The 17,086-nt window shown below is 37.7% G+C and overlaps 2 protein-coding genes across 2 annotated transcripts; one reads left to right on the forward strand and one right to left on the reverse strand.

Moving 5' to 3' along the window:
- The first annotated feature begins 1,109 nt into the window (after positions 1-1,109).
- rasl12 (RAS-like, family 12) lies at positions 1,110-9,082 on the forward strand. Its single transcript, XM_060884457.1, has 5 exons — positions 1,110-1,585; positions 1,850-1,906; positions 2,375-2,448; positions 3,010-3,200; positions 5,347-9,082. The coding sequence occupies exons 1-5, from the start codon at positions 1,480-1,482 to the stop codon at positions 5,684-5,686; spliced, it is 768 nt and encodes a 255-aa protein (XP_060740440.1). The 5' UTR covers positions 1,110-1,479; the 3' UTR covers positions 5,687-9,082.
- si:cabz01068815.1 (solute carrier family 51 subunit beta) lies at positions 7,218-16,264 on the reverse strand. Its single transcript, XM_060884444.1, has 6 exons — positions 16,182-16,264; positions 15,423-15,495; positions 13,769-14,140; positions 12,559-12,660; positions 8,534-8,624; positions 7,218-8,372 (listed from the first exon to the last, which is right to left on the reverse strand). The coding sequence occupies exons 2-6, from the start codon at positions 15,460-15,462 to the stop codon at positions 8,093-8,095; spliced, it is 885 nt and encodes a 294-aa protein (XP_060740427.1). The 5' UTR covers positions 15,463-15,495; positions 16,182-16,264; the 3' UTR covers positions 7,218-8,092.
- Positions 16,265-17,086: the final 822 nt, after the last annotated feature.

Consider the following 17,086-nt stretch of genomic DNA (forward strand, 5'->3'; position numbering starts at 1 on the left):
TGCACTGTCTCTCATGTCTTGCACATTATGTGGCTATGACAATTACTTTTCAATCCATAGCTCTGTGTTGTTTTATGTAACTTTGTGTTGTTTCATGCAGCACCATGGTTCTGGAGAAATGTTGTTTAATTTTACTATGTATTGCGTCAGCTTTATCTGGTTAAAATGACAATAAAAGCTTCTTGACTTGACTATTTAAGCCAGTCTGAGAGTCTTTTCTACTCAACACAATTGCACACAGTGGATATCTGACTTTGGTTGTCTGACCTTTCTGTCAGGTCAAACCAGTCTGGCTATTCTTTGACCTTAAAGTGGTCAAGGAGGACAATGTGTTTCTGTCAACAGAGCTGTCATTCACTGGAGGATTTTCCTTAATTGCACCATGAAATCACAGGATATAGAAAAAAATCTAATTTTCTTTTATACCAAACTGCATGATTTTATGATTGGTTGATTGAATAACTGTATTAATGAGCAGGTGCACAGGTGTTACTATTAAAACAGTCAGTGACTGTATATACTCTGTAGTAACCTCTAGAGACTGGTTGTGTGTGATTACAGGAAATCAGCAGTTTCTGAAAAACTAACCCATATGGTACTAATAACCAGGCCACAGTCCAATCGTTAAGATCACGTTGTTTAAAATTTTGATGTTTGATGTGAACATAAACTGACCATGTTTTTATGCATTATTCCACGGAGACAGGTCCTAATAACCTTTAATTTGGTCTCATGGCTTTCATTAAATATTTTTCCATTAATGTCTACTGGTTTTCATAGTTTGAGTCCATTCATTGTTCATTGTCCATTCAAGTTGTAAATCATTAACATTTAACCTATTAATTGTTTTGCTTTAAAGAGATTGATTTGATTATAATTATAATTATAATTATAATTAATTATAATTATAATATACAATTATAATTATAATTATTTATATTGTATATATTGTATTTTCCCATATTTCCATAGTCATAGTATTACCCCTTAAAGACAGTTGGCTTTTTCCCCCTCTCCAACAGGGTTAAAACATTCAGTTTTTTTTCCCAAGGACTAAACTTTCACATGATTATTTTGGGTAAGGCAAGCAGTGACCCCAGATTGCTTTCTTCCTTTCGGAGGTGCGGTTTCCAGATGGTCAAAAGCAGGCAGACTCCAGCCTACACACACCAACGCAGCTGAACTTTTTAAGTGGTGCCTTTCTCAGTCTCTCCAGCTCTCAACTTTGCCAAATATGATTCATTTCTACAACAAGCCTTTTCCATCTAAATCTACACACCTCAGATTTGCTTATTGTTAAGAAATGTCACCCACTGGAAAAGCATAAGAGGATGCAGCTGTTTTTCCAGAGGAGCGTCTGAGAAGATCTTATGGATAGCATCCCTTAGAAGCTGACACGGGTCTGAGAGACCATGTAGGCTGTCACTTTTAGAAAGAACCAAGGCTTTTTTTCAATGCATCATTTCTGTCCTGTTCAGGATGTCTATCATGTTTGGGAAAGCAAAAACGTGCAGCATTGTTCCTGAACACGAACCTGCAGAGTGCAATATTGTAGTTCTGGGATCGATGGGCTCAGGCAAATCAGGTAAGACATTCATGGCTATTGTCTGGATTTAATAAATGTAAATGAACTTGAAATCCTAAAATAGACAGAAAGTGGTTTGTTTGTTTGTTTGTTTGTTTGTTTGTTTGAGCTAGTGAAACTATAAGAACTCCCAGCTTAAATTTTATACCATAGGAGTATGTTGCTTGGGACAATGGTTTTCCCATGGCCTTAGAGGAACCTTATATAAGTGGTAGCAATTTACTGCTTGTAGTCACAGGATGTTTGTGTTCTTCCTCTTTGCAGCTCTCACTGTGAAGTTCCTCACGAAGCGTTTTATTAGCGAATACGACCCAAACCTTGGTGAGCTGCACTGATTTTACTTTTACCTAAAAATCATAAAATAAAATAAACATCTCCAGGCGCTTCTCTTTTCATTCTTTGATCATTTATTACTTCAAGTTCAGAGATAAATCGAGCTGTTGAATTGAAAACAACTGCCCCAGTGTAATTCAGAGAATTTTGGAAGATGAAAAAATAGCCAATACTTCAAAGCTCATATGCAAACCTTTCAAAGCGAGGTAAAAAAGACCAAGTTCCAATATATCATTCTGTCATCTTGCCTAAACCACAGCCTGTTAAATCATCAGTCATATGGTAACCAGATGGACAGCCGTGACTAAATCTGTTCTTTGAATCTGAAAGGAAATCTCTGATCCATTAAATAAATGTAAGGAAAATACCACATAAAGCAAGTGCACGTGGTTTAATAAGTATAATGTGAGATGTCTTGTAGAAATGCTGAGTTTTTTTTTTACATTATGTTTGTAGAAGACACTTATTCCTCAGAGGAAATAGTGGACCAGCAACCAGTTCTGGTCAAAGTAATGGACACAGCAGACCAGGTAATGATTTATAGTATTATTAGTAGTATAGAGTTATTAATTCAAGTTTTTTTAATTGTTTCTTAAGCATACACATATGTTCGGAGCCCTAGAGGAATCAGAGTTTTAACTTGATAAGCTTGATACTGAATAAAACTGCTATATAATATACATAGATTCTTAGATTTACCAGTACAATGATCACTATGTGTTCCTGAATCCTAGGTATACTTTCCAGCCATAACAATTTATTTTTCTTGATGATTGTAGTATATTGGGGTTTCCTCTGGGTGCTCTGGATTCCTCTCCCTGTCTAAAAACACGTGTTGCAGGCTGCATTAGCTTCTCTGAATTTTTTGTGTTGCATGAATGGATTTGTGAGTATGTGATTGTGCTGTGCGATGGGCTGGCACCCTGTCCAAGCTGTTCCCTTCCTTGTACCCAGAGTCCCTTGGGATAGACTCCAGACTCCCAGAGACCCTGTGTAGGATAAACATTACAGAAGATGGATGGATAGATGGATGGAATATAGTATAACAGAAGCTCCAAATAGCCTCCTATCTGGTTTCCTTTTCTTCTCAGGATGGTCCAGTGAACTGTGATCGCTACTTGGCCTGGGCCAGTGCATTTCTCATCATCTACAGCATTGATAGCAGGCTCAGTTTCGAAGTATGTCAACAGTATGTGGAAGCCGTGACACTGTACACCAAAGGCCTGCAGCCTGAAGCTCCCATCATTTTAGTAGGCAACAAAGTGGACATGGAGAGATACAGGTTCATCTCAACTCACTGTTCAAAACCACTTTTTTTTGCATGCTAATAGTGGTGGTTTCACAACCTCCACACCTGCTATGTATTTACATTGCTCTCTGTAGAAAACAATATCAAAGGATCTTAAAACCTTTCGTATGCATGTTTGTTATTAAAAGGCTAAAGCTTCAGTTTAGACAAAATCTTGAATCATTCTAATATGCAATCCTAATTCTAAGTAATCTAAATCAATTGTCTAAATCAATATTCTGATGAAAGCAGAAGAGTAGCTTGATCCTTAAGTTAACTATAAGCATGAATGTAAAATGACAAGAAAGATTCACAAAAGAAAAATGTGGTGTTTGAAAAAGTAGAGATAAAGATGCCTCTTGAAATGTAAAAGTATTATACGAAAGAAAAACTAAAGTAAAATAAATAAAAAGGTTACTAAGAAATATTGATGAAATAACAAAAACACATTAATCACACTTTGCTAATTCTTCTCTCTGGATAATGAAAAACTAGATTTAAGTCAAGAGTTTGATGATTTAGTTAAGTTCATCTTATGCTACATTGATAACTCTTATTTTTCATTAACCGTTACCAATATTAGCCTTAAAAACCATCCAAAGAAGCAAACTTGAGCAGCTACAATTAGGATAACGGAAATCGTTTACACTTGTAAAACAAAAAGATTTGGCTGGAAAATAGCATTAAGACATACATATATTTAAGGAAATATGTATATCATAAGGTAACAATATTTAGAAATGGAAACAGTTAGTGGTAACTGAGTATTATGCTAGCAAGACTGTCAGAAAGGTGGATAGGATAAAAGTGTTTGCCAAATGAAAAGAATGTATTGGCAGGCTTTGCTTTCTTTCCTCAAAAGTAATGCTGTGTGGTATTTAAATCAAAATGGGCATCCCACAGCTGGGTTTCATTACAGAAAACATGCACTGCTAATAATATATACAAGGAAAAGTGGTCGTTTATGCAAGGCTTTTAAGAATAGCTTAATTTTATGGAGTGTAGTGTGAAAGTAAATGTTTAATCTTTCATTTTGCCTGTGGTTTATATTCCATCAAGGTCTTTCTATTGACACATTAAGGATTGTGTGTGTGTGTGTCTTTGTGTGTGTGTGTGTGTGTCTGTGTGTGTGTGTGTGTGTGTGTGTGTGAGTGAGAGAGAGAGAGAGAGAAAGAAAGAGAAAGAGTGTGTTGAGGAATCCATTCATCTTAAGAGAATAGTTTGGCAAAAATCAGATTCACACATGTTCACCTTATAATAAATGTAGACATGATAAAATGATGATAAATGCTGATAAGAAATGGAAATTTGTCTCACCTAAAATATTTCCCATAGATACCAGACCACCCACTTGCCTCAAAACACATCCAGAGCTTGTCACAACGTGCCAACATGGACATTGCAGGATCCCTGAACTGAACCTGATCATTTCGACTTAATAACTTATTGTGTTTTGATGTTATGTTGTTATGACTACGTAATATCTAATTATTTCTGCACAATATTTTCTCTCAACTGTTGATGTACAAATTGTCATTTTGAGTAAATATCTTAACATTTCCACATAACTCCTTATTTCAAGCGATTTCAACTAAAAATAGAGTTATTAAGTCATGATATCATATTATTAAGTTGAAATAATGGAATAAAAACAGAGGACATTTTTAAGGCTTGTGGTTCAAGGATTACACAAAACCACACTGAAAAAAAAACCTTGGCCTGGCCTCTCAAAGTCTGAAGCCAAATCGATAGATCTATACTATACTGATCCCAGAGGAAATTCAATCATTGTAAAGATATGTAAAGGATTTTAATTTGTTGATATAGATTATCTTGTCATTTGCAGCAAATATCTGAAAATCTGGGTGCTGTAATTAAGATTTTAAGTGAGATAGAAGTCCATTATTTGTTAGCTAGCCTGATAACTTTAGCAAAGTTCTAAAGAAACTGATGGACACCAAGCATGTCTTGGATTTGCGAAAGGATGCAGGGACAGATTGTGATATAAATGAGGTCTACATTCCTATAAGTTCTTTGTACTGCTATTTTTTTTTAGATCCAGGAGCTTTTGGATAAATTATTATTTTACTCTCATTAGCCGTGGCACTGACTTTGGGCTCTGTTTCTCTTTGTATTTCAGACAAGTGAATAAGGCGGATGGTGCGACCTTGGCTGCCCGTTTCGGCTGCTTGTTTTTTGAGGTGTCAGCCTGCTTGGACTTTGTGTCTGTGCAAAACGTATTTTATGAAGCTGTCCGGGAGGTTAGGCGTGAGGCAGAGAGGAGTCTTTCACCCCGGCCTCTTTACATCAGTGAAGACAAAGCACCAATCAGCCTCTCCTCTGCCTCTCTTCTCTCACCTTGCTATAAGGAGCTGCCCACTCCGGCCACAGCCAAGCTAGTGACTGTGAAGTCCTCGAGGGCCCAGAGCAAGCGCAGAGCACCTACACTCACCCTCCTCAAAGGCTTCAAGATCTTTTGACTCAACAGTGCTCCCTTATGGTACAAGAAGATACACTTAGTTTTACACTCTCTCACCCAGAATGTTTTTAGTAATACAAACCCAAATGCCCATGTACGAACTTTTAATTAAATTTCCTCCCACACCCAGCCCCCCACCCCACAATAGCCAGGCTATTTCCACTCATTCATGGTTAGTATAATATTTGAACATATATGCATTAGATTATTGTTAATGTCAGTCTCAGTTCTGGATTATTCCTTTATGCACAGTTTATTGTTTTCACTGGTGCATTTCACCAGATTTAACTAGTTTTAACAGTTTGAACTCATTTAAACGAGTAACCCTAAGCCCTGTTTATTGCCATTATCACCATTAACTTAATCAACTTATTAGCACTATAGTAGCTAGGGTTTTTACTTACATTGAGGGAAAAAATAATTGATCCCCTGCTGATTTTCTATGTTTGCCCACTGACAAAGAAATGATCAGTCTATAATTTTAATGGTAGGTTTATTTTAACAAAACAATCCAGAAAATGTATTTCAAAAAAGTTATTAATTGATTTGCATTTTAATGAATAAAATAAGTATTTGACCCCTTTGCAAAACATGACTTAGTACTTGGTGGCAAAACTCCAAGTCTTTAAGGTGATGTTTGGCAACTCAAACCTTCAGCTCCCTCCACAGATTTTCTATGGGATTAAAGTCTGGAGACTGGCTCCATCGTCCCTTTGATGTGTTGATGTTGTGTTGTCCCCTTGGCAGAAAAACACCCCAAAAGCATAATGTTTCCACCTCCATGTTTGACAGTGGCAATGGTGTTCTTGGGGTCATAGGCAGCATTCCTCCTCCTCCAAACATGGAGAGTTGAGCTGATGCCAATGAGCTTGATTTTGGTCTCATCTGACAACAACACTTTCACCCAGTTCTCCTCTGAATCATTGAGATGTTCACTGGCAAACTTCAGATGGGCCTGTACATGTGCTTTCTTAAGCAGGGGGACCTTGCGGGCACTGCAGGATTTTAGGCCTTCATGGTGTAGTGTGTTACCAATCGTCTCATGTTATTCTGGGCTGATTCCTCACCGTTCTCATAATCATTGAAACCCATGAGGTGAGACCTTGCATGGAGCCCCAGATCGAGGGAGATTGAGTTATTTTGTGTTTCTTCCATTTGCGATTAATCAAACCAGCTGTTGTCACCTTCTCACCAAGCTGCTTAGCGATGATCTTGAAGCACATTCCAGCCTTGTGTAAGTCTACAGTCTTGTGTACAGGTGATTTATGTACAGGTAACAAGCTGAGATTAGGAGCACTCCCTTTAAGAGAGTGCTCCTAATACTTATTTTACTCATTAAAATGAATTAAACTCATTAAAATCTTTGTCAGTGGGCAAAAGTACAAAATCAGCAGGGGATCAAATAATTTTATTTCCCCTCACTGTATAAATGAACAGCAAATGCTTTTCATCCATTTATAAGTACACATAATGTGCATGTTAGTAAAAGCAGTCAGACAAAAAAAAAAAACACGGTGCAGGACAAAGGCGAGTGAGGATCCAAATGCAGTTGAAACGTTTTAATAAACCAAGACAAGAAACAGACAGACAGGCAAAACTAGGCAACACACAGAGCTAACAGGAACACAAACATATAGACAACGACTAGCAACAGGGAAGTGAGCAAACAGAGTATATATAACTGACAGGAACCAATGACAAAGCAGAGGCAATCAGAGACAAAGACAACACACCTGAAGGAGAGATGGAGTTCAATTAATGTCCGTGGTAACCAATGAGTGGCGGAGCAAACAATTAACAACAGAGAAAGACAGCAGACAGAAACAGGGCAGAAACACAGACAGACTCATTACATTACCAAGGAAAAAGACTTTGCCATGGTGGAAAAATGATTGACAAGCACAAAGTCATGACATTGCAGACTCCTTCCACAAAGGTCTTGCAGAGAGATACTGTATGTTTTTCATGGTGAATAAGATCTTTTTAATCTGTTTATTATTGGTCTTCTTGGACTATGTAGAGCATCCATACAAGTCCCTGTTTATATGCTGTTACTATAGATTTAATAATAGATGATAATGAATTCAATTACATTAATATGAACCTGTCAGAACAGCATTTAGAGAAAATTAAACCAAACTGATTTGAAGAGATAGAGAACAATACACACTCTCTGTCTTGGTCTCATATCTTTTGACTTAACTCAAGATCTCCATCTATGATTTATTGGCTTGATCAACAAAAAGCAACAGTAACTAAGTATCAATAGTTGGTCTATTGTAAGGCCAATATGTGTTGAATCAAGTTTGATAGAACAAAAAAAAAGCCTTTGACTCTTTGTACATTTAAATGTTTATAAGAATGCAAACTAAGGAAATGGGAATTTGTTTTGTCTCTCAGTCCCACATCACTTGTCTTCCTCACCCTCTTCATTAGAATCAGAGTAGAGTTTGGAGGCAGTTCCATCCTTCCACGTGACCATAATCTCACCAGGGTTCAGTGCTTCAGTCTCACTAGCTTCCTCCAGTGGTGCTTTGCTCTCCAGTTGTCCATCTTGTGTTGGGTCAGGGTAGGAGTTTTTGTCCTCCTTGGACACAGTGATAATTTGAAGCTCTTCCATTTCCACTTTTACTAAGGCAGGAGATGCAGCAGTGGCGGTTTTGTACTTGGCTATTTCTCGCCGATGTCTGTAAAAAAAGGAATCTATTACTTACCCATTCTGTACAGACACACTTACTCGAGTCATTTTCACTTTAAGACTTTTCTCCAAAGCCCAACCTTTACCATTGTATACAAGGCATTTAAACAAGGCAAAATTTGTTGTGCTATCACATATGTGAATACTGACTTGTTACTCATCAATCCCATGATGCAGAGCACACACCCCATAAGCAGAACCACAAGAGACAAACCCAGCATGGCAAATTTCCAGGGTGTTGCTGTAAAAAGAGAATCACGTCTTAGTGTGTGAAATATTAACTACCATCCTAAAACTTATTAAATCCTGAATCCTGAAACTAGATTTCATTCATTTCTAGACATGTCTGAATTGTATATAAGGCAAAGCAAATGGTTGAGTGTGACTATAAGACTATAATACATTTTCTGTACATATCTGTCTCAAATTACACATATTTTAAAAGAAAAGTGATACAGATTTGTCATTTAGAAGTGAATGAATTTATAAAATGAAAGATTAGGACTATAAGGACACTGTATAACCCAAAATGCAATTTCTGTAAAGAAAAGCTACTTAAATCTGCAACAGAGACACATCGTAGACAAAGACGTTAGATAATGCACTCTTTAAGCTCTACCTATTGTTCATTGTACGTTGCAAATGTGATAGAGAGCTGGATGTGTATAAAAATGTGTAAAAATAAAGAAGCAAATTTCAGACTTTTTGCTGTTTTTTTTTATTTGAGATGGGGCAAAGAAACATGTATAAAAACAGTTATAGGTGTTAAAGTTTTATAAGCATAGTAAACATAGAGACAAAAGTTCAGATACCACAATTTATAGCTGCTTTATGATGCCAGTTTTATTTTTATGAATTTTATTGCATGTTCTTTATCTTTGGGTTATAGGTCATAACTTACAATGTCACACCTCTATCAGTGACAACATTATGTTTAGCCTTTACCAATATATATACGTTATATCTATGTGTGTATATATATATATATATATATTTTACCATGCCTAATGAACAAAAGAATCAGTCCCACAAGCTGCAGTGAGTGTCATGACAGTAAACATGCAAGACAGTTATGCTTAGTAACTAAGCATGACTTAGTCTCCATTTTTTTTCAAGGTCCTGGAGGTCAATGACTCCAATGAGTTTAGTATTTTTCGTGAGGGGACTCACTAATTTGTATTTTTTTTTTTACTAATTTGATTTTAAATCAATAAGAATCACCCACAGCTGCAGCTTAGAACCGGAGTCAGGTTTCTTTCTTTACTGTAGATGTGTATTATATGTATGTATTTTGGTGCTCCCTGGCAGATATCTGGTGCTTTACACCTCTCCTCTTGTCTCATTTAACCATCTCCTCTTTTGAATTCCATGCCATTTCAGTTACCTCTCCAATTAACCTTGTTATCATTGTTGTTTACCGCCCTCCTGGTCCCCTAGGTGACTTCTTGGAAGAAATGGACACACTGCTTAGTGCTTTCCCTTCTGATAGCTCCCCCCTGACAGTGCTTGGTGACTTCAACCTCCCCTCTGACAAGCTACATTCTTCTTCCCTCCTGTCTCTTCTTGACTCATTCACACTCACACTCAACAGCTACATCCCCACACACAAAGGAGGCAATGTGCTGGACCTGGTTTTCACCCGTCCTTCTCCAGCTACAGACGTGACTGCTACCCCACTACACGTCTCTGATCATCACCTGGTATCCTTTACCATCACTCTCCCTACCCTACCTAAAACTACCTCTCACCCCCTCGCTCTAACCCGCCGCAACCTTTACTCTGTCTCCCCTTCTTCTGTAGCTTCTGGCACTCTTTCTTCCCTTCCTGATCCTGAGTCTTTTTCCTCACTGCCCTTGGACTCGGCCACAGATACTTTCCTCTCATCTCTTTCCTCAACTATGGACTTCCTCTGCCCTATGTCCACTAAACCCAAGAAAACTTCTTGTTCTGCTCCTTGGCTTTCAGATGTGCTGCGCAACAATCGAAGAGAGCTAAGATCATCAGAGAGAAAGTGGAAGAAATCACAACTTGATGCAGATCTTGATTCTTACCGAACACTCATGGCCAAGTTCTCCTCAGATGTGACTTCTGCCAAGACTTCCTTCTACAAGGAAAAGCTTGAAGCTTCCTCACATGACCCTCGGAAATTCCACAACATCATCTCTTCTCTGCTCAACCCCCCGGCTCCACCTTCTTCATCCTCCCTGACTGCAGAAGACTTTGCTTCTTTCTACCAGGAGAAGATTGAGGAAATCTGCCGGACCTTCACTTCAGCCCCTACTGCACTTACATCTCAGAGTATGGACTCCCCTACACCTTTGTTGTCACATTTCTCAACTGTAACAGCAGAAGAGATTCTAAAACTCATCCAGTCTTGCAATCCTACCACCTGCCCATTGGATCCACTCCCTTCCACTTTGCTGCAGACCATCTCGCAAGACCTTCTGCCCTTCATTACAACTATCACCAATAGATCCATAGCATCTGGTCAGGTACCAACTACCTTCAAGAGAGCAAGGGTTATTCCCATCCTGAAGAAACCTGCTCTGGATCCATCAGACATCAGTAACTACAGACCGGTATCACTTCTCTCGTTTCTTTCAAAAATTCTTGAACGCATTGTCTTTAATCAACTGTCTGTCTATCTCTCACAGAACAACCTCCAAGACCCCAACCAGTCTGGCTTTAAAGCAGCTCATTCCACAGAGACAGCCCTTTTAGATGTCTCTGAGAAACTACATGCTGCTAGATCAGCCAATCTCTCATCTGTCCTTATCCTCCTTGACCTTTCAGCAGCGTTTGATACGGTCAACCATAAGACTCTCTTAGCCACCCTCAGGAGTCTTGGGATATGCGGATCAGCTTGGGAATGGTTCGCTTCCTACCTGGAAGGACGCTCATATCAGGTAACATGGAGGGGAGTGACATCTGCTCCACGCAGACTCTCCACTGGCGTCCCACAAGGCTCAGTACCTGGTCCTCTTCTTTTCTCCCTGTATACTCACTCTCTTGGTGAAGTTATTTCCTCACATGGGTTCTCTTACCACTGCTATGCTGATGATACACAACTTATCTTCTCTTTCCCACCCGCAGATGCCACAGCTTCTGACCGGATCTCTGCATGTCTGGCAGAAATTTCATCATGGATGACTGCTCATCAGTTAAAGCTTAATCCTAGCAAAACTGAGCTGCTCTTCATCCCAGGTGATTCATCCCCAGGTCATGATCTTGCTATATCCTTGCACAACGATCTGATCTCCCCTTCAGCCACAGCTCGCAACCTTGGGGTAACCATGGACAATCAACTGTCCTTTTCCTCTCATGTTGCTAATGTGACTCGCTCATGTCGGTTTCTTCTCTACAACATTAGAAGGATTCGACCATTTCTGTCCACACAGTCTGCTCAGGTACTTGTTCAGTCTCTTGTCATTTCTAGACTGGATTACTGCAACGCACTGCTGGCAGGTCTACCTATGAACGCAATCCGTCCTCTGCAAATGATCCAAAATGCAGCTGCCCGGCTTGTTTTCAACCTGCCAAAGTTCTCTCATACCACCCCGCTGCTGCGATCCCTCCACTGGCTTCCGGTAGCTGCACGCATCAGATTCAAAACACTGATGCTGGCCTACAAAGCCAAAAATGGACCAGCTCCCTCTTACCTCAAAGCCCTCATCACTCCTCGCACTGCACCCCGCACCCTCCGATCTACCAGCACTGCTCGACTGGTTCCACCATCTCTCAGGGTAAGAGGCAAGTATACTACAAGACTCTTCTCTGTACTGGCACCAAGGTGGTGGAACGAACTTCCCCTAGAGGTCCGGACAGCTGAGTCACTGGCTATTTTCAAGCGGCGGTTGAAGACCTACTTATTCAGGAAACACTTCAACTAGCACTTCTTTCATTATCTTTTGCATTTAAAAAAAAAAAACAAAAAAAAACACACCTTTGACACTTTCATTGTAACTTTGAACAAATGTTTTAAACTCATGGTATCTTAAGTATGTAACTTAGTGATCCAGCATTAATGTATTCAATGTTAGAGATTTAAGCACTTATGTACGTCGCTCTGGATAAGGGCGTCTGCCAAATGCTGTAAATGTAAATGTAAATGTATTTTATAGGTTATATCTTTTAAAAGAAAAAAAAATGAAGTAGCAGACGCATACAGTACTCACCGTCTTCAGTGCGATAGTACCACCTGAGATACTCTCTCTGTTCCTCTGTCATGGTGTCCTCTGTGGATGGAAACTCATCTGTGTCACGCTGCTTTCTGGATCCTGTTTAGACAAATCACAAAGGTTTTTTGCATCTCTCAGTATGTTTCAATACAGGTTGAAACATGAATAAAATAAATAGAAAATCAAAGATCTTGCCTATTTGTCATCTGTGGTAACCTTCTCATGTTACACAATGTAATGTTGTAGCTAACACTGGATTGGATTGTGAAATATAAAAATATGCTAATAGTTGTAAAGACTTGTATGAAATAAGATTTTTCCTTTGCCTCCCCTGACAAAAAGCATGTTGAGGTAGCTTTTGCTCATTTTCTAATATTAACTGACTCTGTTTAACAAAGTTAGCCTGTTTTCTTTGCTAATGGCAGGTTATCAGTTACTATATTACACCATCAGTTATTAGCATATTTTACTTCTGATTAATTCATTAGGAAAATGAACGTACCTACAAACGTACATAGATTGAATGATGTTTAAACCGATTGAGTTGCTTTAAGATGACTATCATCTTGGAACTGTTACTATTCACATGAAAACGTGACACTGATTTAATTTCATCAGTTAAAACCTTTATTTTTTACTTTTTGATTTTTGAATACTCATCAAAACCTTTTTTCACTTCCAGTTCAATTTTGAAACATTATCTTCATGCATTCACTTAATTATAAGTTTTCATTACTTGGAATATTATATACTGTATAGTGCATACTGTATATGTATACTACAGTGCTGTTGCAAGATTCTGATTATATATTTATATCTGATTTATATCTGATTTCTGATATAAATAATCATTTGTAATTGCATGGCACTGAATGTACAGCCAGCTACAAGTTTTATATCAGAGCCCATATTATTGTGTCTTATTGTATGATGTTGTACAAAGTTGTATGGTGGCTGCACCATATTAATAAAATCATTATTTGAGTTGAGAACATATTGTGCTTTGGGATGCAATGCTACTGGTAACACACCACCATGTCATTGATTATTTTCCTATAAAAGTATACCCCATCTTGTTTTATTGTTTAATTTAATTATATTTTATATAATTATTTAATTATTAACAGTGCATGACTACTATATTTGCACACAATATTATCTTGTTACATTGACCCAAAAATCTTACATTTTCTTATCTGAGACTTACTCAGCTTCTCCTGACAGATGTCTCCTTGATCCAAAGATGTCCACCTGGTTCGTTTTCCTGTGTTAATCAGAGTCAGGCTTCCTTGTTGCACACCTAGTTCCAGGGAGTGACTCATGCTGATGAGCCTATGGTCCATACACTGCCACTGCAGATAATCTTCACCGTCACATTCGAGAGTCTGGATTGGGTCACTGTGGAAGGCAGACAGGCACCTTTGTGTGTGTACATTCATGAGGAACATCCGCTCTGTCCAGACCCATTGCTGGAGCTCTGAGTCCACACTGCATCTCTTTAACTGAACTCCGGCATCTCCGAGCGAGTCCTCCAGGCACAGGCGTTCCACTTTGTTGTGGATCATGAAGCTGCTTGTTCCTGAATAAGTCAGGTACATTTTATGACATTTTAAAAGTTGATACAGCAATAAGTGAGGTCATTTTTTGCAACTCGTATGCATCCATGAAACACCTATATACACATATAAAATACATTGTGAAAATATACCATATGTTATATTACCTTTTTAATATAAAGGGTATTAAACAATAAAAAACTAAATCGAATCTGTATTTGTTAAAGCTAAACTTTGCCCTTCTGTACTGCATCACTTCTTCTAGCTACATTGTATGTACAGTATAATTCAGATATCTGCCAGGGAGATTTTTCATTCTGTAGACTTTGTCCTCTACACATGCTTCCATTACAGCATGTAACTCTAGACAGCTTGTTCATGGTCTATCTGTTGCTCTTTTGAACAACATGTCCCCGTAATGTTTACTTTGTTGAAAAAAAACCTTTCGAACATTTGAAAATCTAAAATGTGGTCTATTTTACAGTAATACCGAAGACATAAAATAAACATATTTTACACAGTGCTGAAATGTATTCAATTCTTTTTATTTTTTTTCTTTTCTTTTTTATATATATCTATATATATGTATATATGTATATATCCATATCCATATATCCTAAACCAACTGCATTTGTTAGATAACATAACAGTGATGTACAAACAACATTTATATGCTGTTACTAGAATGATTTAAAAAACATATCTCTAGTTTGGTTTGAATTAGTAGGTTGAGGAACTGTCAAAGAGAGTATACTGTATATCCAGAGTGAGCAAAAGGGCTCAGAAAATCACTCTGATCCCTCACATCCAGGTCATCCGCTTTTTGAAATTTTACCATCTGGCTGGCGCTACAGAGCCCCAAATTTCAGCACAAGCAGGCACAAGAACAATTATTTCCCCCTGGCAATCTACCTCATGAACAGTTAAATGTTCCCCCTGTTATGCAATAACAATGTGCAATAATATATATTTGTTACTACGTCCATCCTTGTACATCCCTGCATATCATTCTATTACATTCTATTCCATACTATCACCTATAGCACAACATACAACAAATTGTACATACAATTTATTTATTTTTCAATTTATTTTTCTATTTCTTTGTCTATTTGTATTCACATATGCTTATTTTTTTCTCATCTTATGAGAACCCCCAAAGGGGTATCTTCATGAATTCATTATATATATATTATTAATATTATTATATAAATTTGTATGAACATATTATACACTACTTCTCACTATTTGGTTGCCAAACCAAGTATTAGATTGTCTATATAAGTTAAATAGAGATTATTTTACCTTGCCACATGATGCACAGTGTTATCCACACCCACAGCATTTCTGCAAGATGATCCACTGCAGTCTGCAAGTACTGGAAAATCACAGTATATAATAAATATAGTATGTAATGTAGAAGCTGTGACTCGGAATGTTTAGATAGTCCTTAAAAACGGGTGACTTCGAATAGAGAGTAAGGGCACGTAGTTTGTAATATAGTATGTGGCAAATGTGCCCTGTTGTTTTTTCCACTACTTTGTATTATCAAAATGAGCAGACTGGCATAGCATGTGCTTGCTGTAATTTCTCTATAATTACTGGGGGCAAAGGCAGATTTAAACATGTTCATGTTCAGTTTGTAAAAGCATGCCTGTTTTAGCATCATTAATTCCTGTTAAATCCTGTTTTTTTTTTTTTTCCACTTTACTTTCCAACTGGTAAGCAGCACCAAATATGTCTACTAAACTAGCCAAGTAAATAGTTGACTAATTGTCTTAAATTGCTTGAGTTGAAATGCTTAGCTTTGTAAGTTACAAAATAGACAAAGTAGGATATGATAATTTTTCAGGATGTATAAATATCCCAAAAAGCCAAGGTAGAACAAGCATTTTAATAAACATGACACCAATCATAATATAATTCTGTAATCTTATCTGTCGTCATTCACCAGACAGATATGATTGGAGAATTTTGTGAAAAATTCAGGACCTGAAAATACAAATCTATCCTTAATGGATAAATCAGGCTTATCAAAAGTTTGAATAAAGAAATCAAACACACCTGGAATACGCAGCTCAGGCGTCGGTCTGAACTGGAATATGCCAGCACATGAGACAGGCAGCTTCCAAAGATCACATGGGAGGAGATTGATCCAATTCATTCTTCAGGTTACAGTGCAGTTTGTGGCCTTTACAGGCTTTTAGGAGGACAGTTTTAAAATATAATGACAAAATGAGACTCATTTGTACTTTAATATTAACCTGGAATTCTTGTTGAGTTAAATGAAACCATTATAAAACCTGTATTTTAATGAGAGCTAGAAAGGTTTATCATATAAATCACATGCAATCATATTTTCATACAAACTACTATATACATGTTGTAGGCATATGCTGAGAGAATGTGATGTTCAACTATTCTCTGAAAACTTATTCTGGACTCCACTTGGGTGGATGGAGTATTTTGGGTCAATTTATACTGCATGTGCCACTAAGACTGTAGCTTTCTTCTTAATCAGGCTAAAATTCCACCACTGGTAGTTCTATAAAGTTGCATTTAAAAATCTTTTTAAAAAATACACGTTGATATATCAACGTATATATATATATATATATATGTATGGCTTTTCTGTTTGTTCCAGTTTTTAACCTTCCTTACTACACAAGGCCATTACTGGATGTTTTGTGTGTGTGTGTGTGTGTGTCTGTGTGTCTGTGTGTGTGTTTAGTTAGCCTTGTGCTTAGCCTTGTAAACACACACTGTTGCTGACTTAACGGTCAAAAACCCTCTACACATGGTGGGGTTCTGTGTTATTTATTACGGAACGTGCTTTGAGCCACACAGAGTGAATGACCTCAATGTCATTCACTATAATGAAGAAACTACAGCTTTCTACTGAAACATTTATGGTTGTTTCATTTAAATGTGGAATAGAATGTATATTGCCCAGTAACCAAGTCTGGTGG

Source organism: Tachysurus vachellii, chromosome 1, assembly GCF_030014155.1.
Source record: "Tachysurus vachellii isolate PV-2020 chromosome 1, HZAU_Pvac_v1, whole genome shotgun sequence".
NCBI classification, from domain to species: Eukaryota; Metazoa; Chordata; class Actinopteri; order Siluriformes; family Bagridae; genus Tachysurus; species Tachysurus vachellii.

What these genes read in the sequence shown, in the direction of transcription:
- si:cabz01068815.1 (XM_060884444.1), bottom strand. Translation starts at nt 15,462, where the DNA reads ATGCTGTGGGTGTGGATAACACTGTGCATCATGTGGCAAG. An exon ending in ACTGTGCATCATGTGGCAAG is followed by an intron (nt 14,141 to 15,422) that starts GTAAAATAATCT and finishes TGACTTATTCAG; the next exon opens with GAACAAGCAGCTTCATGATC. An exon ending in CATCTGTCAGGAGAAGCTGA is followed by an intron (nt 12,661 to 13,768) that starts GTAAGTCTCAGA and finishes TTGTCTAAACAG; the next exon opens with GATCCAGAAAGCAGCGTGAC.
- rasl12 (XM_060884457.1), top strand. Translation starts at nt 1,480, where the DNA reads ATGTCTATCATGTTTGGGAAAGCAAAAACGTGCAGCATTGTTCCTGAA. An exon ending in GATGGGCTCAGGCAAATCAG is followed by an intron (nt 1,586 to 1,849) that starts GTAAGACATTCA and finishes TCCTCTTTGCAG; the next exon opens with CTCTCACTGTGAAGTTCCTC. An exon ending in GTGGACATGGAGAGATACAG is followed by an intron (nt 3,201 to 5,346) that starts GTTCATCTCAAC and finishes TTTGTATTTCAG; the next exon opens with ACAAGTGAATAAGGCGGATG.